The sequence below is a fragment of the Chiloscyllium punctatum genome, chromosome 40 (assembly GCF_047496795.1).
Source record: "Chiloscyllium punctatum isolate Juve2018m chromosome 40, sChiPun1.3, whole genome shotgun sequence".
In the NCBI taxonomy this organism is placed as follows: Eukaryota; Metazoa; Chordata; class Chondrichthyes; order Orectolobiformes; family Hemiscylliidae; genus Chiloscyllium; species Chiloscyllium punctatum.
Window position 1 is genome coordinate 53,653,974 of NC_092778.1, and position 24,942 is coordinate 53,678,915.

Below are 24,942 nucleotides of genomic sequence, written 5' to 3' on the forward strand. Positions count from 1 at the left end.
GATTATAGGGAACCCTTTCTTTAGATAAAAAGGGAACGCCAAAAGTTGCATTGAGATGGTGCACCACCACTGAGGGTTAGGACAGAGCAGCAAAACTTCTGTGAACAATGTTAACCTGACCCACACATTACAGTATCAACAAAATTGGGTGTAATGTTTATTTTTATACCCATCCACTTTCATACTCCTGGCCTCCAAACTGCAGCACTTTCTGTCTGCAATCACTGTGACCCCTTCTTAAACTCATCCCAGTATTAGAGTTGGCAACCCACTGGGATTGTGGAAGAATACCCTGCAATTGTGGAGAGGCTTTTGGCTTCAAAGGTGTAAGATATCAGAGGTTGGAGTTGGGATATGAGGCTCTTAAACACTTTTTTCAAAGTGCATCAATCTTTATCTTTTTTTTCCCCTCTACCCTTTCACTAACGTGGGCATTGTAGTCAATGTTGTGTGTCCCGATTGAAAAAAAACTGAGAAAAGCAAATAAAACAAAGGAATCAAAAATGAGACCTCCTGCAGAATCAGTGAGTTTTTTGTTGGTTCTACAATAGAAGTGACCCTAGTCTTTTATTGCAGTTTTCCCAACTGCTGCAAGTTTCTCTCAAATGATATGATCATCCTACCCTGTACCACACCTAACATAGATCTCACAGCGATGAAGACAATCAGAGTGTGTTAACTCAGGTATGGATATCTAATATTTACAGTGAGTACCTAAACATGGCATGGATGGTCTGTAATTGATAGTGGAATTCCATATTTCTCTCATGGATCACAATTTCTTTTTAATTCACTCATCAGACTTTAGAGCTAGTCCTGCATTTATCACCCATTTGGATGGTGGTTAAGAACCAACCACATTGCTGAGAGTCTGGAGTCACGTATGGGCCAGACCATTAGTGAACCAGATGCAATGGACAATGAGTTCCTGACCATCATTAGACTTTGCTCCAGCTCTTTTAAAAGAATTTGAATTCTACCATCTGCCATGACAGGATTTGAACCCAGGTCCCCAGAACATTACCTAGATTAACTACATTAACTGTCTAGCAATCTAGGCCATCACTTCCCTTTTGTTTTATACATGAGTCTTATACATGAATAAGGACAAATCAGTACCTCTATGTTCTGTTCTTTTCAAATGGAGTGCACTTATGGAACATCTCAAACTTTTAGTCTTCACTCACGTGAAACAGCAATCCGATCAGAAACAACATTAGGTGTGATCACCATACACCACGGCATCAAACGTTCCCAATCACACAGTGATGGAACACTAGGCAAAAGCTAGCCAAGCAAAGTACTACATCATATGGTTTATCTTCTACACTTTCTGTATCAGCATCATGGTAAGAGATAGGATGTACTGTTGTAATTGTCATCTACAACCTACTTGCCCCATACACAATATTGTGATCACACTGATTGTATAATGGGCCTATTCACAATGACTCTAGACAGATCACATTGTGCAGCTTTTGAATTAAGATAACAAATTAATGCCTGATGGTTTAGACACTAATTTGATGCTAATTATATTCATACTTCCTGCCTGAGTCTCACCCTTATTGTTCATCGGTTCATAGCAATGTTGCAGAGAAAAGCTTATTGCGGAGGCTTCATTTTGAAAAGAAATTATCAATTCCATCTCAAACCAATTAAAAGATTAATCAATTAACCCCTTTCATGACCATTCAATATCATAAAGCTCTTCACAGACAATGGCTACACTTCAAAAAGCATTTCACTGTTGTAATGCAGGAAGGGTGGCTATTAATTTGTGCACAGGAAGCTCTCACAAACAGCAATGAGATAAAAGGAGCAGATTGTCACTTCTTCAGTGATGATGTTTGAGTGATTAAATATTGGCCAAGATATTGGGGTGAACTCTCTTGATCAATGAGCAGTGCACTGGGAGTGTTAGCTAGATTATGCATTCAAAAATCCACAAATGTTTTCCATTTTATTAAACAAACTCAAAATTCAGGGCCTCAAAATGGAAAAGCTTGCAAAATGGAGAGAAACACAGAATTCCAAACTATTTGAGACCAAATACCACAGGCAATTGAAACTAATTCTTAAAAAAAAGAAAAACAGTTTACATCTGATATGAAAACTATTACAAACCTAATCTTCTATGTGAATAAGATGCATGGATCAATTGCAGTGTGTAATAGCTGTTGCTGTAAATCATTTTCTGGCATTATGATCTGTATATCCATTCCTCTTCCAACAATGCAAAGATAAACATAAAAACACACGAGTTAGCAACAAGAATAAGTTATTTGGCTCCTTAGGTCGACTCACCATTCAGTATAACCATGGTCAATCTTATTATAATCTCAACTCTACACTCCTAACTACCTCAATAACCTTTCAACCCCTTACTTACCAAGAGTCTATTCACCACTAGCTTAATAATATTCAACGACTCTGCTTCAACTGCCTTTGAAGAAGTGTTCCAAACACACAACAGCCAGGGAGAAAAAAAAATCTCTGCCTTAAATGAGTGACTCCTTATTTGTAAAGCAGTCCTTCTATGATATAATAAAGACACCTTATTTTATGACCCCTAGTTCTACATACTTTGACAAGAGGAAACACCCCCTCCACATCCCCCGTGTCAAGCCACCTCAGGATCTTATATCCTTCACTTCTTACTCTTCCAACTTCCAGGGAATGCAAGCCCAGCTAATCCAATCTTTCCTATAACACAATTCCATCCATGCCCAGTATTAGTCTGGTAAACCAACTTTGAACTGCTTCCAATGCATTTACACCTCTTCATAAATAAGGAGAGCGATACTGCAAAGATATACGGTCTCACTAGTGTTCTGTATAACTGAAGCACAGCTTCCTGAATTTTATATTCCATTCCCCTTGCAATAGATGAACATTTTCTATCAGGTACTTAATTTCTTGGTGTAACTGCATATTAACCTTTTTGCGATCACCAGGGGACACAGATCCTCTATGATACCGTCCATTAAGATATAGTTTTTAATTATTTCTACTAAAATGGACAATTTCACATTTTCTTACATTAAATTCCAATTATCAGATCTTTTCCCACTCATTTATACTATCACTTTGTAGTCTTTTATTCTCTTCACAACTTACTTTCCTACTTGCCTTGGTGTCATCAGCAAATTCGTAACATTGTCTTCAGTCTCTTCATCCAAGTTATATGCATGAATTGAAAAAGGTTGAGGCCCCATGAACAGCCCCATAGCACACCACATAGTATAACTTGTTAATCAGTAAATTACCCATCTGTGCCTAGTTTCCTGTTCAGCAACCAATCTGCTATCCACACCATTCTGTTACCCCTAGACTACGAGCCCTTATTTTCCATATTAACTGTTGGTGTAGCACCTTATGAAATGCATCCTGGAAATCTAAGCACAATACATTCCCAGCACCTTCCTTCTTCAAGAAACTCCAAGAGGTTAGTGAAATATGATCTCCATTTCACAAAATCGTGCTGACTCTGCCTGATCACCTTGAATTTTTCTATATATCTTGCCATATCTTCTTTAATAAATCCTTATAGTTACTCAATGACAGATGTTAGAATAATTCCAATTTTGTTTTGTTCACTCATCGGACATGGACATCAATGGTTCGGCCTGCATTTATTGCTCATCACTAGTCCCTTGAGAAGGTAGTGGTGAGCTACCTTCTTGAAAGGCTGCCGTCCATGTACTGTAGGTAGACCTAAAATGTCCTTAGGGAAGGAATTCCAGGATTTTGACCAAGTAACATCGAAGGAATGGCAATATAGGGCCGAAGGGCCTGTACTACACTGTAATGTTCTGTGTTCTATGTTTTATATTTCCAAGTCAGGATGGTAAGTGTCTTGGATGGGAACTTGAAGGTGGTTTACATGTTGCCCTTATCCTTCTAGAGGGAAGTGGTCACGGGTTTGGAAGATGCTATCTAACATTCTTCGGTGAATTTCTGCAGTGCATCTTGTAGATAGTATACACTAAGCTTTGGTGTTGGAGGGAGTGGATGCTTGTGGACATAGTGCCAACCATGCTTTGTCCTGGCTGGTGTCAAGCTTCTTAAATATTGTTGGGGCTGCACTCATCCAGGTAAAAGGAGAGCATTCCATCATACTCCCAACTTGTGCCTTGTAGACAATGGACAGGCTTTGGGGTGTTATGAGATAAGTTACTCGCCACAATATTCCTGCTCTTGTAGCCGATGTGTATATATTCTGACTTCAATCAGGTTTCTGATCAATGATATAATCAATTCTGGTCAAACATCCAGCAGGATGTTAATAGTGGGGGATTCAGTGATAGCAACATCATTGAATGTCAAGGGAAAGTGATTAGATTAGACCATCTCATATTGATGATGGTCATTGCCTGGCATTTTGTGTGACGTGAATGTTATTTCTTGTCAGCCCAAGCCTGGCTATTGTCCAGATCTTATTACATTCAAACACTGATTGCTTCAGTATCTGAGGTGTCAAAAATGGTATGAAACGTTGTGCAATCATTGGTGAACATCCCCAATTTTGACCTTAGGATGGAGGTAAGGTCATTGATGAAGAACTTGAAAGTTGGGTCTAGGATACCACCATGAGGAACTCCTGCAGAGATGTCCTGGAATGGAGATGACTGATCTCAACCACAAACATCTTCCTATCTGCCAGGTATGACTCCAAACGCTGGAGAGTTTGTTCCCAATTCCCATTGATTTCAGTTTTGCGAGGGCTCCTTGATGCTGCACTCAGTCAAATTCAGCCATGATATCAAGGGCTGTTGCTCTCACCCCACCTCTAGAATTCAGCTCTTTTGTCCATGTTTGAACCAAGGCTGTAATGAAGTCAGGAGCTGTGACAAAACCCAAACAGGACTTTTGTGACCAGGTTATTGTTGAGCAGATGCTGCCTCATTGCACTGTTGACGACATCTTCCATCACTTCACTGATGTTCAAGAGTAGACTGATGGGGTAGTAATTAGCTGGATTGGATTTATCCTGTTTTGTGTACAGGACATACCTGGATAATTTTCTACATTGTTGGGTAGATGTCAGTGTTGTAACTGTACTGGAAGAGCTTGGCTAGGGGAGCAGCAAGCTCTGGACCACAAATCTTTAGCACTCTTGCTGGAATGTTGTTGGGGTCCAAAGCCTTTGCAGTATCCAGTGTCACCAACTGTTTCTTGATATTGTGTGGAGAGAATTGAATTGGCTGAAGACATTCTTGATGCTGCCAATCACTGGAACAGGACTGAAATGAATTATCCACTAGGCATTTCTGGCTGAAGTTTGTTGCAATTGCTTCGGCCTTATCTTTTGCACTGATGTGTCAGGCTCTTCTACCATCGAGGATGGGGATATTTGTGAAGCCTCTCTTCCTCCAAGAAATTGGTTAATTGTCCATCACCATTCACAACTAGCTGTGGCAGGACTGCAGAGCTTAGATCTGATCCACTGATTGTGGGATTGCTTAGCTCTCTCTATCACTTAGTGCTTACGCTATTTAGCACAGAAGTTAGTTAAAGTCCCTCTCACCAATCCACTGATTGACATGCTAACTTTGCTTTACAGAAGCAACATCAGTTCTGACAGAACATTCCAGTGTTTATCATTGAGATTAACCAAGTTAATCAGCTGTTGATTTTCCAGAGGTGGAAATTACATTTGCCCCTTTGCTGTGACTATTGTTTTAAAGAGACTGGTCTATACTCTCCCCAATGCAATCTTTGAATGACTTTTTCCAGAAGAGGTTAAAATCCTAGCACCAGGAGCCAAACTAGCCCAGGCAAACAGCAGAACCCTGGTCAACCATTTTGCTGCAGCCAGCCAATGTAACCAGCAGTCACTGGGACTGATTGAGGAGGATGGTCCACCCCAAAGAGTGACTGATTCCGAGGACCAGCAGCACCACTATTGGTGCGGGCTGATGCAGAGGCTGCTGTCAAAGAAGTGCCTTGGGTAAACTTACACCAAGGAGAAAGTGAGGACTGCAGATGTTGGAGATCAGAGCTGAAAATGTGTTGCTGGAAAAGCGCAGCAGGTCAGGCAGCATCCAAGGAGCAGGAGAATCGACATTTCGGGCATAAGCCCTTCTTCAGGAATCCTTCTTCAGGAAGCTGATCCCTGAAGAAGGGCTCATGCCCGAAATGTTGATTCTCCTGCTCCTTGGATGCTGCCTGACCTGCTGCGCTTTTCCAGCAACACATTTTCAGCGCTGAACCTACACCAAGCAGTAATCAGGTAGTAGAGCAGAGTGTTGTTATGATGTCAACATCTTAGGAACAGGGTGGGGAAATCTCTCGGGTGAGCTTCCTCTGAGAAACTGCTCAGAGGCTGATGGGTAGACATGTACTGGCCAACCAACCTAGCCTGCACATCCCTGGGAATTATTGGCAATTTAACATGGCCTAGCCACCTAAACTGCACATCCTTGGACTGTGGAAGGAAACCACAGCACCCAGAGGAAACCCACACAGACATGGGGAGACTGTCTGTGTGGAGTTTGCACAGTCTCCAGAGGCTGGAATCTAACCCGGGTCCCTGGTACAATGAGGCAGCAGTGCCAACCATTGAGCCACGGTGCCGCCCTGGAGCTCCTCATCCTTCACTTCCCTCTCCTAACTGCCTGCCACCCCATCTCTAATAAGCCAGGGAGATTCTGGAAATAGCTTCAGTTTTACAAGCCTTAAACTCCCTTCTCTATCTCTCAGCCACACGACAACAAAGCAAGTATGATATGAAGAAACACTTTGTAGCCCAAAACACTTTGTAGCCAAATGAGCATTTTTAAAGCATGCAACTGTTATAATGTAAGAAATGTGACAGCCAATATGCACAAGGCAAGATCCCAGCTGAGAGATTAACCCACTGAATTTTCTGCCATTACTTCTTCATGGAAAAAGGTTTTGCTTCCCAGTGCCACTACTGTATAAGCAGGGTTTCAGTACGAATTAATGACAGGCCAGATCCAATGAGATCCCCTCACAGCACAGTACAGCAATCTGCAAAAAATTCAACTCGCATGTGGAGAGTTTTTCTGTGCTTCAAAATGATCCTATGCAGTCAGCTTGTGACAAAGTTAAAAATGTGAAAGCAGCCTGAGAATGTATTAAACTTTAATCCCAAAGTTTTAAAGGTTCACATTGTACTCATTGCAGTTACGCTAGAGTTAGTTCCAGAAATTGAGCAATAGGATATTTAACTCTAAAGCAACAGGAAATGAAAATGTAGTGACAGTGCGTATTCAAAGCTGGACCATTCAATTTCAGATCCTGCATAGGTGCACTGCAGAAACCACATAGAATGCATGTGAAATCTGTCACATAATTGATCTTTATGGCTTTAGATGGAGTTTCAGGAGGAAACCAGCAACCTATTGATCCAACCACTGTTAGTACTTCAGTAGAAACCATTTCATTTTGTACCATGGTCATTTGCACATAATCATGTTTTCAGATCTATAAATAGTTTATTACAATACATCTGGGTTGATCATGCTATTTCAAATTGCAATACGTTACAATATGTTCATACATCTTCTTTAAAATTTTATTTGTGAAAGTATAGTTCATTCTAATCAACAATTGTCAAGGTTTGTCAAATGTGATGATACTTAAATTACAATTTTGCTTTTATAAATCATATTTGTTTCACTCAAGCAACTGAAATTGTACTTATTTTTGCCCGAAACATCGATTTCGCTGCTCCTTGGATGCTGCCTGAACTGTTGTGCTCTTCCAGCACCACTATTCCAGAATCCTCTATCTATAAAAGCTGACTGTCTCTTTACATGAGATTCCTTACAGTGTGGAAACAGACCCTTCGGCCCAACAAGTCCACAATGACCTTCCAAAGAGTAACCCCACCCAGACCCATTCTCCTACATTTACCCCTGACTAATACACCTCACACTACGGGCAATTTAGATTGGCCAATTCACCTGATCTGTACATCTTTGGACTGTGGGAGGAAACCAGAGCACCGGAGGAAACCCATGCAGACACAGGGAGAATGTGCAAACTCCACACAGACAGTCACCAGAGGCTTGAATCGAACCTGGATCTCTGGCACTGTGAGGCAGCAGTGCTAACCACTGAGCCACCATGCCACCCCACAATAGTAGTCTGTACTTACATGAAGGCAAGGAAGTCAAAATGGAGTGAAAGCTTGAACCAATCAATATTGTTGCGCTTTGATCTACTTACAATCATTGGCTAACTTTGCAATCGTTTGCAATGGAAATATTTAAATTCATATTTTGTTTGAAAGAGATTTTAATCCAAACAAATCAGACGATCAATACATAGTTTATTTAACTAACAAATAAATATGGACTTCACCCTACACATACACACATTTTGTTCAAAATGTGAGGAAACCAATATTTTCCAATAAAGTGGTGTCTTAGACAAGGAGGTTCACTTGAGGCATTTACCATTGAGTGACAGCCAGGACTCATTAGCTGACAGATCACTCATCCATTCCACGTGGTTTCTGCAGTTCATTTATGCAGAATCTGGAATGGAACACAGCAGCTTTGGACATGAACTCCCATCATATTGCCATTTATCAGTGCCTTGGAGAAAAGTATCCCAGTCCTTGATTTTCAGCTCACAATGACTGATTGCTACAAAACAATTACTGGCATTAAATGTAAAGGCAATACTAAGCCTCCCTATAGATTTTTAACTTTTAATTATAAGCTGAGAGCACAGGAACATCACTAAGCACAAGAAAATCCAACTCTCAGAAAAAAGCCGCTATATGAGTTGGATTTTCCACTGATTCCCAGACAGTGAAACCCTTCTTACCACTAAGGAGCTCTGGTTTATTTAACTCAAGGGTTTTGTGTAATGTGTTTGAATCAAAAATTAGTTCCACATGATCAAGGACAAATTGTACTTATAATGTGGAACCTACTGATTGAGAGGTAGGGTTTAGCAAGTCTACTTTATAAGCAAAATCAGACAGCAAAAAAAAAGGGACTATTTTCCCTGCATTGCTTCATTGAGGAGTGTCTGATTAGTGCAAAACAGACAATGTTAACTATTGACCAGAAGGCAGTGCTAACCAGGAGGCAGAGGGGAGTCCACTCTTGTCACTGGAACTACGAGAAACATGCAAGTATGTGAAAAACAAATATCAATGGACTGTTCAATAGGAAGCCTCCAGCATTTTAGATAGCTCCACATTCATCCATTAAGCACAGGCAATCACAGACGCATTCTTCTTTCAGGGCCTGCTGAATAACAATCAGGGATGACAGCTCTGGTCAACTTCATCTCTCTCATGCAGGTATGTAAGCTATGTCCTTGAAGGCACTGGACTTTAAAATTGCAATAGCACAGCTTTACAAAATGTTATATTTTGTAAAAAGAAAAGTAGGAAAGAATTTTACCTACCTAAAAAAAAAGATTAGTGAACAAAAACATTTTGCACATCCATGGGCATCATAGAGAATTAAGGATGGATCATAAGTAATGAAGGTTATAGCACCACAAGTGAAAAGCTAGCTATTGTACATTTTGTTATATTAAAATACCACAGTTTCTCAAAACCACAAGAGCCTACAACATCTGGATATGTTCCTACCGCCCACAAAGTTTATACTGACCTTGTGATGCCATATCTTCCAGGATCTTCAGATGCCACCTGAGCCAGGACTAGGCAATACAACATCTCCAGGTTAAATCAATCTAGTGTAAGAGAAGGGACAGAGTGGACACACTCCCTTTTTAAAGAAAAAATCAAAACAACTTGGGGTGCTGTATTCAGGTAAGCTTTTAAAAGCCCAAGTCTTCAAGAGAATGAGTGTGGTTATGTGGTGATTGAGTGGGTGAAGTAAGTTGGTGGGTGGTTGAGTATTCAGATGACCTGTTTGGGAGTGGGGGGAGGGCCGGGTTGCTACTTGAGTTGACAGGTAGTTAGATGGTCAGGGGGAAGATGATGGATGTAGGATTGGTTGAATTAGATAGCTATTAGACCAGTATTAAACTATCTTGTATTTCCAGGATTAAGTATGAAGGTGAATCCCATTTGTCTGGCCTAAGTTTCCGAACTTCCTGAGTCTCTGCACTTGAATTCAAGGAAGGCAAAAGGCATGAGGGTATCAGACCATCAGAAAATGTAAACATTCCTGGGAAATTTCCCAGGTAATTCCCATATACCCTGTTAGGAGTTATACAAGTTCTGAGAGAAACCACAGCCCAGCTGAGATTGCCAGGAGACAGAAGTTTTGGCACACAATTGTTTCCACTATTTCATGTCTACAGAAATAAAGTTACTTCTTTTTGTCACCTTTTTCAAATGTTACCTGTCAATTATAAATTCAAATGGTGGCTGACTATGTAAGTTTGTCAAATGTAATTCCACAAATTGTGTCTTAAGTTTTGGCCCAGCTCCTTACCCTATACTGTTTAGATACCCCTGTGCTCCAAATCAACTTTATTTCCCAGCATCTTGCAATTTGCTATTTAATTATTCAAATAACAATAAGGCACAATAATACAATGACAACTGAATTACATATGCACATGATGTGGTCTAGTTAAGATTTACTCAACCCTGACTTCAAAGTCTAAATCCTCTTTGTTTCCCATACTAATACCATGGCTACTACACTGATAAAGTCACTATAGTTCTAGAGAACCAAAGGGCTGCTCTCTCTCATTAGAGAGAGACAACTGGTGGTGAGTTTAACCTGAGGATAACCATGCCACAGGTTAGAGACAAGATTGTAGAAGGCCGGACTTCCATGGTGACCAAAGCTGGCACAGGAATTGAACCTACATTGTTGGTGTCACTTTGTATTGTAAACCACTCATCTAGCCAATTAAGCTAACAAACACCCTGCTTCACTAGCAATTATACTTGCATCAATAAGAAAATAACTCAATGTACACCTGTTATAATTCAACCACAATAATTTCTGCCTAATATTTAATCACAAATAGAATGAAAGTACAACGAATACCAATTATTTATTACGAATTTGAGTCACCGGACTCAAAATACTAAGTCTGCTTTCTCTCCACAGGTGCTGCCAGAACTGTGGAGTTTCTTTAGCAATTCCTGCTTTATTGTTGGTTTCTTCTAACACATGGAAGTTCATAATAGCTCCAAAATTTATAAAGAAACTTCTTCAGCAATAAGAATTATTGCCTAGAATTCTAGAATGTTATAGCAGAAGAGAGGCTAATTGGCCCTTATTTTTAAAACTCAAGATATACCCAAGAGCAATTAAATTAAATTTGACCTTAGCTTGTGTTCACTTCCAGTAAGTAGACCTTTGGGTATTAAAACAGGACATCTCATCTATATGGGGACACCATCAGCTTCATGTTCTTTTCCAAGCCACTCATCATTCTGATTTCTATTGCCTTTCCTTCACTGTCGCTGGATCCAAATCCTGGAATTCCCTCCCTAATGGCATTATGGGGTCAGCCCACAGCAGGTGGACTGCAATGGGTCAAGGTAGCTTACCCCCACCTTCTCCAGGGGCAACTAGGGACAGGCAATAAATGCTGGCCAGCCAGTGACTCCCACCTCCCACAAATGAATTTTTAAAAAGTCATGCCATGGCAGCAGAACAATACTATGGATCATATGGCATAACTTGCTTAACCTTAAATAAAAATGTAATTAAAAGACATTCAATTCGCCACACATAATTGTATGACATCTACCAGTGAATTGATCATTTAAACGCATTTACACAATGAGCAAGAATGATCTCACATTCCTGAGCAGTTATATTTTTATTGTGCTCACACACTTAAGCATATACCAGATCTTTATCAGCTCTGGCTTTTGTAAATACTATTAGTTTTATTCTAAAGTAATGGGAGCTTCATGGTGACTTTGGTTTTAATTACCTGATAAAACTTGCCATAAGTATTTCATTTTATGAATTCTTCCCAGTACATTTATTTTGAAAGTATTTTCACATATGGAATAAGTTACTGTTGTGTCATATTTTGTTGCCATTTTACATGTAACTTTTCTACTCCATTTGTTCATATGTATTTCTTGTAGTTATTTAATTTGTGACATTTGCTTTTGTATTTTTCTGCCCACCATCACTTGCTGTGTGTATTTTATGAATTTGGAGTTGATATTTATTTCATTCTATTTTTATCTCATTTTATTCCTAGTCTAATTTTTCTGCTGCTTTCACTTTATCTGTACCATTTTGTTGGTTTTCTCTTCCTATGTGACTGCATGTTTTTTTTCCTAATCCTCACGGCTCTCTTCTTTTCCTGTATCATCCTTTTACTTCCAACTTTTTTGTGCGGCTGCTTCATATTTCAAAAACAATCCTGGCAAAATTGGGAATCAATGGAAATTGGGGGGTGGGTGGGGGGCAGGGGAAGCTCTCCACTAGTTGTAGTCATACCTAACACATAAAAGGAAGATATTTGGGGTTGTTAGACATCAATCAGCTTAGCCCCATGCTCTTCAAACTAGTGTCTGTGGCCAGACAGGCCACTCAAAATGATAAAGTTTATGATGGATTTGATGAAAAATGGGCAAGGACAAAAGCATGCTGGGAAATGGAAACGGAAACCTGCCTTGACCAAAGTGACTATGCTAATGAACATGCTGCAGAATCCAGACAAACTGCAGCTCCCAACAGTTTGCAACAAACTTGGTAGCTGCAAACCCGACAATTCATACCTGAATTTGGATTTGAATAGGGTCAATGGAATGCCATCCTCAGACCAATTGGACACACTGAGGTGTGCACCAGACATGGATACCTCATTTGGAGGAGGCTACATGTATCCAATACCTCCAGGAATAGAGGCCTAAGGATCATCCTGCCATCAACATGCCAACGCCTGGTCACTCAATCAATCAGGGTGATTGAGCCTGTTTGATCCATTGGTGAATGGTGAAGAGCCTTCCAAGAGGGATTTGGAGTATCGGAATCACCGCAATACCACACTCATGGCATTAACTTGCGAATAAACACTGAAGAAAAGACACTCCAGGACTCCTGGGGAGGAGAAGACCAGACAATCACCACTATGTAGATCAAGGCCAAGATGTGGTGTGGTAGTATATGATCATCCAGAGTTAAGTGTCGAGAGTGTGGTGCTGGAAAAGCACAGCAAGTCAGGCAGCATCTGAGGAGCAGGAGTTATGCCCGAAATGTTGACTCTCCTGCTCCTCGGATGCTGCCTGACCTGCTGTGCTTTTCTTGCACCACACACACCACTCTGGATGGAGAAAGTGAGGACTGCAGATGCTGGAGATCAGTCAAGTTAAAGCACAAGATATTTGTTTATATTTATAATGTGAATTATTAGTTTATAGTGTATTTTATTGATATAGTATTTGTTAAATAGATATTATTGTTTATTATTGAGTCAACTCACAGTTTCTTTGCTGGATATAAAAGAATTGAATACACTGTGACAGGTGCAACATGTCCTCGGTCAACTGCCTTTAGCTGCCTCATTTATGATGTTCTTTCCATTGTCAGATCACAAGTGGAGATGTTCACTGATGATTATACAATGCTCAGTACCATTTGCTACACCACAGTTACTGAAGCACCCCAAGTCCATATGCAGCAAGACATGGACAACTTGGGCTGGTAAGTAGCAAGTAAAATTTGTGCCAAACAAGTTGCAGGCAATGATCATCACCAACAAGACAGTATCTAACCATTTTGCCTTGACATTCAGTGGAATTACCATTGCTGAACAGCCCCTATCCTATTGACCAGATACACAGGAACATCACCACCTGCAAAACTCTCTTCAAGCCATTCATTATCCAGACTTGGAAACATTATTGCTACCTCAAGTTGTTGGGTACACATCCTGGAACATCCTTCCTAACAGTGTTGGGGGTGCACTTACACCACATGGACTTCCAGAAAGCAGCCTACTGCCATCTTTTCAAGGGCAATTAGAGATGGGCAATGAATGCTGATCTATCCAAAGATGCTCATGTCTGTGAACTATAATAATAAGTCTATTTGCTGCTGCTCTGTGCACAGTAAACATCTTCAGTCAATACAAGGGCAAGTGACTGGCTGCACAAAAGAAAACCACTTATTTGGGAAAGAGGTTTTGTTTTCTAACTCCTGCGCAAAACTGCCTAATATTTACAGATGAGCATGTTCATTATTTATAATCTAATAAATGTACTGCACACAGTGGCAATAATAAATTTGGAACTGAGAAACTATCTTTGACTTTTTTTTCCTGTCATGATATTATCTGTGAATGTTGCCATTCAGAATTTATCACCCAGGAAAGCAGTTAAACAGCCTCTACCATATTTGAAACAAATAAAAAGCCAGTGCAACTATTTTCTTTGCACTGCCCATGCTGGTGCCTGAGGGAAGCCCATGCATCTTGTTACAGTATTTAATGACACAATGCTTCTTTAGTCAATCCTGCTGCTGGTTCAGAATGATATCTTGATGACTAATGTCAGGTGTGTGGAGGTTTCCCATTCCAATCAAAATTATTAATTTTATGAAGCAAAGGGACACAGTTAAATGATATCTAAGCAGGTCCTTCAGCCCAGCTAGTCTGTTTCAACATTTATGCTCTGTGTTTATGTTTTACATTTAAGATTTTCATGTATGAAGTGCGAATGAAGCATCAACTATTCCTCCGGGGAACGTTCAATTACTAGTCTCTCTGCAACTGAGTTTGGCAAAATAGTCAAGAAGTGGCAACATGAGTGTTTCCCCAGCCTCCCTACCCTCAAGCAGGTTAAGTGGTATCTATACTGGGTTTTCTATCTCCAAATACCACTACAACGGAGCACATTATTTATACTGTAGTTACATTCATTGATTGAAGCTTATGTCTCTCTAATCCCTTCAGAAGTTTTCAATCATTGCTCTGCTGTATTCAAACTTATCAGATTCAGAGAAGCAGCAAAGCCAATTCCCCATGACACAAGTAGCCCGGAAGTATCATGTTCATCTACTTGTTGGGATCAGCCTTCATCCATTGAATCGAATCTACACAAAAAGCAGTGGCAATATTGTGACTGCAAACATTGTTACAAAATACAAATATAACACTGAACAATGGCAGCATTACAACAAGGATACCAATACCAGTGGCATGTGTAGCCTCTCTGTGAACTTGAGTCAAAAATAAATTGAACCCTCCAGATCAAACAAAGAAATTTAAAAATAAGTAATTTATTCCTCATTAACTTAAAAAAAGGGAGTTATTGTGACCTTACTCACACTGTCATATGATCAGCTCTGAGTATTATTTAGGGGAGTTAAAAATTTATACATGAAATCTTAATTATACTGAGGTAGAGCTAAGTGAAAGTTATAATTATTAGGAAAATAGTTGTAATATTTGACAGTCCATGTAACAGTCTAATTAGGTTGACTATGAAACTGGATACTGACTCCTGATAGTGACTGAGTCTTAAATAACATTCCCTCTTAATAGTCTAGTAAATAAAATTTGACCAACAAGGTAATTAAAATAATATCCCCTCTATTTGTCCATACACTGCCATTCAGATGTCTTGGATTATTTAGTTAATATTAACTATTTCCAGCACATTCTTCCTCTCATTTTACCAAATACCAACTCAGATTTTGGCACAGAATTCTGTGTAACAGCAAGAGACAGACAATCGTTGCATTTACTGCAGCTGAATTGAGAGGGCAGTTCAAAACAAAATATTCAGTGAACACAGAGCAAGAGAATGAAGAAAGGTTTGCTCTAACCTTTTTTCAGACCCAATCAGACTATAGCATTTGCAGTTGAAGTAAGCATAGGCTTGCAGTGTCTATCAATCGTATTTACTGACAAATTAATCAATTGCCAAGTGCAAAGGTCACTGCAAACTAGACTGGCATCATTTGCAGACTGCATCTGGAGCCTCTGCCTGCTAAATCATGTTTTATAGTATCTGTTCATTTTGGTTTATATTTTAAAAGAGAGCATTCACGAAATCCATTTATTCTTTTGCTTTTAACAGCAATTTTCCAACACTGCCAAAATTCGTGGCGCATGAAGAAAAGCTTGTTGATTTACTTAACTTTTCATCTGAAGTTTTGCTTGTAATAAACCTGGAATAGATGTACTATTCTAGACCTTGATTTTAGGGTCTTTATACTAGATTCAACAGAACATACCTTTACACAATATTTTCAAAGTGCAGTTTCTCTCAGGTAGATTAATTGTGTTAATGACATCATTAGGTCACAGACCCCATTATCAATAATAACTAGGAAAAGTCACTTGCAAAATGTCTGCTGTGAGCAGCACAATTAAACCTAAACCAATTCCTCATTTTACATTTGTGTCTACTAAAGCTTTAAATATTAAATATAAATGAATTGCAATATACACTACTTGTTAAACTGAAATATATTAAGAATACAATATTTACCTTAAACAGAAAAAAGTTTAAGTTTTATGCAAGTTAGCAGCAATATTTGTTTAAAGTTTGGAACTACAATTACATAATATTGAGAGGTTGGCACTTATTAGATGTTATAAGTTGAAGATGGCAGTAACACTCTGCTAATGTATACTTACATAAGCTTAAAATACACATTAGAATATGTGGAAAAGCATGTGCACTTTATGCATATGAACTAGTCAACATCAACTTTTTTCACTTAACATATTGCTTATGAAATTTGCTGGTGCCACACAACTAATTCCTGTTTGTTGATGTTCTTTCACATCCCTCTGTCAACTATTGATAAACTATCTGGGTGGCAGCTGTACTGGGACCCAGCCCACACAGCAATCACAAACACAGTACACCGATTACTCAGGAATATGACCAATTCCCTCAAATTTCATGCCAAATGGAAAACATAGAATGAAGAACAAAATTCAGTGACTTAAAAAATGTCTTGTTAAGGAAATAAATCAATAGAGACTACTTTTGAACAAAAACAAAATGCTCTATTTCCTGTGGCAAAATTCTGAAGCAGAAGACTTATTAATGAGATCTTTGAAATAAATTATCCTATTCAGTCCTGTCTCTACTGGCCTGTGGGCTTCCTTATTCTTGTAATGTCTAAGATGTGCCAGCCAGTACAACAGTTAACCTCAAAAGAACTCCATTAAGTCTGTAAACACTGTTGGGTCCAGTCATTATGAAAATTGCTTTGTCAATGTAAGTCGTTTTTTTCCCCTCTTATTAGATCAGCAACTGTTTTAAAAATAGGTACTTTTTGTAGGTGATCCTTAGTTTTCATGAAGAAGGGACATTTGGCTCTATTTTCCCCTCATTTTAAACACAAAGATAGTATAATTTATAATTACTGCGTCAACTATGAACCCATGATCATTACTAAAAAAAAGTTATAAAGTTGAAGCTTTTCATCAGTCCCTCATGGGGGCTAGCATGCAAGAAACAAACTTAGAAAGGGAACATAAATTTACCTAAATTGCACTAGATTTTTACATTGCAGTGATGTTGATTTTATGATTGAATATCTTAAAATGTTGTTACTCAAAATACTGACAAAACTGAAACATGAGTATTTCTGAGCACTTTGAATAGGAGTTTAAAATGTTGTTCCCATTAAAATGTCTCGATGGCTGAGTAACGCAGATAATCTGTGAAACCCGAAACGTAGAAGTTAAAACTATCAAAATAACAACGCCTTTCGCTACCATTCTGCCCAATGTTATACCATGGATGATTACTGCAGGAACAATAAGGATTTTTAGGGGCATTATGATTGTGTAGCTGAAACACACCTGCCCCCAAAAGTCCCTCACTTTCCCTGCGGAACCGTGTGTACTCTGAAACGCACTCAGTCTGGGCTATTTATCGAACGGGTGCCAAAGATATACAGCTAGATTGACGCTCACCCCATTTTGTACCAAGACTGTTTCGCAATTTCTCGCCGACCCTAGAGTGACAGTTTCTCATCTCAACCTCGTCAATTAAATATTTCAAGGATATTTCTTTCATATTTTGTTTTAGAAAGGGCAAAAAATTCTTTTAAAAATGTAAAACATTGGTAATTACTGAGTTATTTGGCCGTTTGAGGATACAGCAACGTTTAGGTTATGGCGATTTAAAAGCGAAATGCAACTTTTCCTGAGTTAATAAAATTGGAAAGAGCAGCTCAATCATCGCTAACAAACAGCTTAATATTATGGAAATTATAATTAAATAGCAATGCTAAATCTTGGTTAAAATAAAAGAAAGTTTGACATTTTGAAAGTCCTATTCATTTAAAAAGACGTATAATATCCATTCATCGGTGAGTTACTTGCTCCTTGTCACGTTGTTTTTAAAAGAAAGCTATACCCAGAAGTTTAATGATTATTCACAGCATTTTCAACTCCTGGGATACTCAAGTAACAGACCACAAACCGTGTTTAAACTTGCAGACGAGTACGTGAAGTCCAAAAGCGGGACTTTGCGGGCCAGTTGGTTCCTGTTAAACATCTCATCTCGCCCTCAAAATCCCGCTCCAGGATTCACTCCCATTATCGGTTTATCCTTTTTAACCCCCTTCCCACCTCCATCCAACTCCCGCCCCCAATATACACACACACACACACACAAAATCCATCTGCCTCGCGTCTTCAGTCCTCGGCACACGAGCGAGTTGTCAAATAGTTTTCCGAGGCAGTCAGCCGACCCAACTTGCATCTGTACAACCGAATCTCGAAGGGAGGGTTAGAGACTGCGGCTGCTCGTCTTCAGTGCGATATCTTATCGCTCACACGCATTGTACACATTCCAAAAACTAAACACCGTCTTGTTACTGAAGCAGGGGATATCATTCCTCTGAAACTGAAACTGTATCGATTGTGTAACTAACACGCAGCGAATATTTCAAACCATTGTCAACTGTTGCACCTTCGTTAAAAAAAAGATTATTTCCAGGCGTTCTTTACAGAGTTGGTAAAGCGGAATATATGTTCAGGTCGGTTTGCAGCAGCGATTCTCACAGGATCACCGAACTATTTAAATGCACCCATTATTTATTCCGGTTGTTTACAAATTTGTTAAAGTGCCTGGACCTCTCTGAATTGTTTGATTAGCCGACCATTACTTTTCTCTTTCCCCACCCCACCCCACCCCAATTTTTTTTAAAAAAAGAGAGAAAAATCCAGCGAACCTCGGTAGTCCAGTCTCGGTTTGGGAAATGGACAGGGCTGTCAATTTGGAAGCAGGGCTGCCAGAACATTTCACATATTTATGTCACATGTTCAATTTCACATGTTAATTTCACGTGTTAACTTCGCATGTCAATTTCCCGGTTTTTTTTAATGCCACCTGTTAATCACTGGCGCCTTGTTAATTTCGCGTTTTAGATTTCGCACGTTAATCGTGTAAATTAAATTTCGCACGTTCATTTCACACGTTAACTACGCCTCTGGCTTTCTCCCCCCCCCCCCCAAAGGATCAGCGCCTGACAGGCGTATTTATGTTTATTTAATCTGTGGCGTTGTAAGAAAGACTCTGCGTTTGTCAGAATTTCGAGATAGGAAGTGTTAATAAATCTGCTACACCACAGATCTGTTTACGCAACTTCCAAAAGGTCGGCATTGAGTAACAGACTGGAATATTATATTTGTTCCCACTGCGTTCGCCGTTTTAAAACACACACGGACACACACACACACACCACGATTGTACTTGGGCGACAGGATCCTACCTACATCAGACTTGATCATAACCAAGGGACCACCAGTAGTCTAGTCAGTGTCTACGTGAAATGTCATAGATTTACATGGCATTCACGTAAAAATAAAGAAACTGGTCCCATCTGTTGTCTCAGAGCGTCTTGCAGCCAGAATGTGAATAAATGTTACTGCAATGTTACGTCCAGATCTGTCCTGACTTATTTTATTCACAATAAAAAAAACAAACGCATTCATTTTCACCTCCTCCCCCGCCCTGCCATGATTTCCACCTATTATATCGCCACGTTAAAACTAAGACATGCTAAAACCGCACGTGTCCCAGTGCCAACACTCTCCCCCTCACCCCAGTCTCCACTATTCTTTTTGCTGAACAGGACAGACGCTTATGAATGGGGCGAGAACGCTCAAAAATCAGACGGAGTACTCACTTGCGCGGATTGAGAAGTTTCGAAGCTCCGGCGTCAGTTCCCTCCCTCCCTCCCTCCCTCATACCGCAGAACACGAGTGATCTCTCTCTCTCTCGCCCGCTCGTTCACAGCAAACCCTGAGTCATTATGGGCATTTTTTTTCTCTCTCTCAGATCACATTGCTGAAAGAAGATTTCTTCATGGTCACGCCACCAGGTTCCCCCCCCCCCTGAATGTCTGGGAGGAGAGGGAGTCAGGATTTGGAAGGGAAGGGGATGTGAGAGAGACAGTCGGAATTTAAAACAAAAAAAAACTTTTTTTAAAATAAAGCCCATTGCTTGAATTATTTCCCCAAGGACCTGAATCGTTATCCTCCAGTTGCCAATATTAAATGTATCGCCTCCTTGTGCTACTGATATTGACACGTTTTGTTGCGAGAATGTTTTAAAGTCGGGTTGTATTGAATGGGCTTTTTCCTTCCCCCCCCCCCCCAATAAAAGTCACCTCCAAATATAGTAACGCGGAAGGGGCATTCCTAGAAATTAGGGAGACGTCAAGAAGAGTGGCAGCTGATTCTCCGCTTTCCAACTGCAGGGGGAGCCCTAGAGACAAACCCTGCCACCCAGACAGCTCCCTTCATAAATCCTCCCTTTCCAAAGTCAGAGTTGTTAAACAGCACAGAAAGAGGCCCGCTGTCTCATCACCTCCCTTCAAGCCGTCTTTCCTTGATCATCAATTAACCAGAGCTTTCTGAACCAAACGAGCACAAGGCAGCTGGTGCAAAATCAGAAATTGCTGGAGACACTCTGCTGGCCTGGCAGCATCTGTGGGGGGAAGAAAAGCAGAGTCAACCTTTCGAGTCCAGTGAACCTTCCTCAGAACCAGAAGCACCCAGGAAAAGATGGTACACTTCCTGATGGCAAGGGTTGAGAGTGGAAAGGGGTGAGTGGATAGGTAGATACAGGGCACAGAGGGAGAGAGAGAGCGCACAAGTTAGGCAGATGCTGGCATGGTTGATTGTGTGCCAGGGAGGGGAAAAAATGCTGATATTGGAGACCATGAGTTGATGAAAATTGGGTTGACTGTGCTGCAAGCAGCCCATGTCACTAAAGACAACTGGTGTAGTTTGACCTTCTCCAACATCCATACCAACTGTTTCCAGCTGCACCATCCTCACTACATAATGGAAGTCTAAATACAGCAGAAAGTACACAAGTGGAACCAACATTTGCAAAAACTGGGAGAACAGCTGGTTTCAGTTATAACTGTTATACAACAGTTGTGTATCTAACATCAAAATACAACTTTCCTGCAGTCAGGTGGAAGGGTACAGTGTCAGATAGTTCAGGACCCTTGGCAACTCACTCAAGTTTCTTCAACACCATCTTTACCATCTAGAAGGACAAAGGTAGCAGATACCTGGGAACACTGCCATCTACAAGCTGTTCTCGAAATAACACACTGTCTTGACTTTGAAATATATTGTCATTCCTTCTTTGTCACTGGGTCAAAATCCTGGAATTACTCCTGATCAGCACTGTGGGTGTCCCCACACCACGTGGACTGCAGCAATTCAAGACGACAACTCGCCAGCACCTTCTCTAGGACAATCAGGGCAATCCATGGCATAGCCAGTGATGTCTGCACCTCATGAATGAATTAGCAAAACGTAGAACAATCTTTCTTTCTCGTAAAGCCTTTTTAATGACCTTACGGTGTGCCAAAGTATTTTTGAAGTGCTGTCATCTTTATAATGTAGAAATCACAACAGCCATTTACCCACTGCAAGCGCCCACAACAAGAATGAAACATGAGCAAACAATTTGATTTTTTGGTATTGCTGAAAGATCAATATTGGCCAAGCATGAGGAAGGTGCCATTTTGAATATAACTGTGAAGCTTTTTATATACATCTGACAGGGCAGATGAGGCTTTGTTATAATGCCTCATTTGCAAGACAGCACCTTCAGTGCAATGTTCCCTTAGTAACAGATCATACAGTGAAACTTTGGAGAAAAATTACTTAACAGTTCATTTGCCTGCTAAGAAGCCTTAGTACATCTTCTATATTTATAATAGTTCCATTCTAAACTGATGGGTGTATATATTAGTACACTACTCATTTCTGAGATCTGCTTTAAATCTGACCTTTACTGATAGAGTGAAGACCCCTTTGCTGTAGTGAGTGAATATGGACAGTATTGGACCAGCTGTCAGTATATATGAATCCACAATGCTGAAATATTAAATTCTGCACTCATTACTAACCCTTGACAATTTTACTCAAAGGTCTTAAAGCAACCTGTTACAAAATGTGATAACAAGCAATCCTGGTGCAGTGGAATATGCTAAGGTTATGTTTAGATGGGAATGAGAGATCTTTACTGTATTTTTACCCACACTATATTAAATCTGACCTGATAATACTCAATAAATTTTAAAAAACTCAATTTCCTAGCAATGATACCCTTATTTTGTACATTATTTTGGAAGTGGGTGCAAAATGCATAGGACATTAAACTGTTCCTGTAGAATAAATATTTGGAAAAGTTAAATTTTGAAGTCTTGATTTCCGTTATGAAGGATGATAAACTTCATAACTTGCGAATTAATAGTTCCTCTTGGCTCTAAGAAAACCTAATTACACTTGGAAGCAACAGCTGATCGAGCTTTGCTGTTTGTATCCTTATGCAACATCATTGTTGCTGACCTCTCATTGCCAAAAACACACACACAAACACAAATTCATATGCACAAATTTTTCACATTATCTTAAAGCTATTAGACACTGACATATACCAATTAAAACAAGTCTACATTTCAAAATGGTAACTTTGCATAAGTATCTCATTTGAGTACATAACTTAAAACAGGTTTGCTTACGTTAATAATAGTTTCTTTTCCTGGCGTTCCATTTTCCAAAACTTTTTCAGAAGTACCCCAACTATATAAGATGTTACATGTTATTTATTTCTGTGTTCAGGAAATGAATAGTGCCCATTCTCAAAATATACAGTAAGAGTTATGTCTGTCATGTGGTCCCCCTACCTCAACCAAAGATAACTTGACAGCTTCACAGGAAGACATGTCATTCTCTGACTATTTATTGCAATGTTTGGAGAGGGTAATGCTAAATGGGGATGGTATCAGCTTACATTGGAATTCTAAAGGATATAACATAGTGCCGAGATGGGGATATTGAAGATAAGTGAGAACAACCATCAGAGCAATGTCACAGCATGATCATAGACAAGTGGTACAAAAGAGCCATTACCAAAAGCTAATGGCTGGATGAAAATGTTTTCTGTGGTTCAGTGAGATTAATTTTATGTTGAAGGTGGGTAGAGCGTCTAGTTTTCCATATTCGTTCACACCAATTTGCTCATGGAATAGTTTTCTTTGGTATCTAGCATTTTCTGCTCTTCTTGAAATAATTTTGAAAATGTGCACATTTCAAAACTTCTGGTGATGCTTCTGCATGTTTGTTTGAACAGTGGAGCTGTGTGTGAGAGCAAAAGAAAGGAAATTTGAAATGAATGAAAACAGAGATGGCAGAGATAGAAAATAGATGACAAATTCACAGTCATCTATTTGACCCAGTCACAAAAAGTCATGGTCTGTATCATTGTCTCTGATTTGTGGGGATGTTGAGTTAACATTGTGCAGGGCAGAGGTGAATATATTCAAATGTGAAAGTGTGATCTCCCCCTTTTGATAATGCACCATTTTACAAACTAATTATAGGTGACAAAGGCATTGCTCATCGCTGTCTCCACACTGAGTCAGAATATCTTTTTAGTGTTGAACTAAGAGCAGTTGAACACAATGAATGCCTATAATTTCAAAACAAGGCTTAGAACCACTATGCTGTGCACAACACATACAGCTGGATTTAAAATGTGGTGTCAGAGGTGGAAACAAATCTGCTAGAACACAAAGGCTGGATGTGTTTAGTTATAAAATGAAGCCCAGGTAAATCTATTGAATATTTCCATCCCTTTGTGGTGAGATATAGAGCAAGGTAATAATTAGCACCAATATATTAAAAAAATGTTCAATGAAAATAGAAAACTCTGAAAACAAAGTTAGCTTTTCAAGCCTAATCTGACTCACCTTCAGAATTGGAATTTTTACACAGCTGTATGTTCAGATTTCCAGCATCAGTGGTATTTTGCTTTTATTAAGTGTGACTGATAAAGATCGGAGTAATTTTCCCCCATCAAGTTTATCCATCACAGAGATGGAGATGTGACAAAATAGGTTGGTCAAACTCTGCCTGTCTCGATGTAGATCCTTATCTCCTTTTCCCAAGTTGTAGCGGTAGGTGAATAATGACTTGGACGTGCTAATGTTGGACTTGGGTGGACAAAAATCACACAACACCAGGTTATTGTCCAACAGGTTTGGGAGCAGCACTCCAAAAGCTACTGCTTCCAAATAAACCTGGTGTTGTGGGATTTTTAATTAGGTGGATAATTAGAATTGAAACAGTGAAGACTGCAAGTGCATACAAATGAAAATCCCTCTTGTCAATATGATGAGGTCTTGAGTCAGTCCAACCAGAGAAAGAAAAATCAACCCAACATTCTTGTCCTTGGCTGGGATCATCGATTTGAAAGCTGAATAATTTACAGAAATTTTCTCAATAATCTAGTTCTGTTTACAGGGGAGAAAAACTTTGACATAAGTAGAATGGCATCCATTCCCCATGCACCAACCACTATTTGCACAATATCTTAACTGTCAATGCAATTTTTATCTTCTCCTCCAGCATAACCTGCCAGTCCACAGTTTCACTCTGTACAGCTCCAGGATGTCATTGTTTCAGGCCTAAGGCCCACAGATTTTAGTCCAACTTCTCTCATATCATACATCTAGCATCTGGCACATCAGAGCAATTTTGTTAATG

The 24,942-nt window shown here is 39.6% G+C and overlaps 1 protein-coding gene and 1 long non-coding RNA gene across 4 annotated transcripts in view; one reads left to right on the plus strand and one right to left on the minus strand.

The window, feature by feature from the left end:
• Positions 1-14,177, plus strand: part of LOC140464616 (poly(A)-specific ribonuclease PARN-like) — a 173,298-nt gene extending 159,121 nt beyond the window's left edge. The window contains exons 24-27 of one of the 2 annotated variants that reach the window (XR_011954947.1): positions 9,231-9,289; positions 9,631-9,769; positions 13,482-13,595; positions 13,687-14,177. Coding sequence is in view for 1 of the 2 variants with exons in the window: in XM_072559918.1 (XP_072416019.1) it covers positions 9,231-9,244 (14 nt within the window). In the remaining variant the exon portion in view is untranslated. Of the gene's footprint in view, positions 1-9,230; positions 9,290-9,630; positions 9,822-13,481; positions 13,596-13,686 lie in introns of those variants that run through there. The other variant, XM_072559918.1, reaches the window with a different exon arrangement.
• LOC140464617 (uncharacterized) overlaps positions 1-20,106 on the minus strand; it is a 44,920-nt gene extending 24,814 nt beyond the window's left edge. For both annotated transcript variants that reach the window (XR_011954949.1, XR_011954948.1), the window contains exon 1: positions 20,055-20,106. This is a non-coding gene — a long non-coding RNA (uncharacterized lncRNA). The remainder of the gene's footprint in view (positions 1-20,054) is intronic.
• Positions 20,107-24,942: the final 4,836 nt, after the last annotated feature.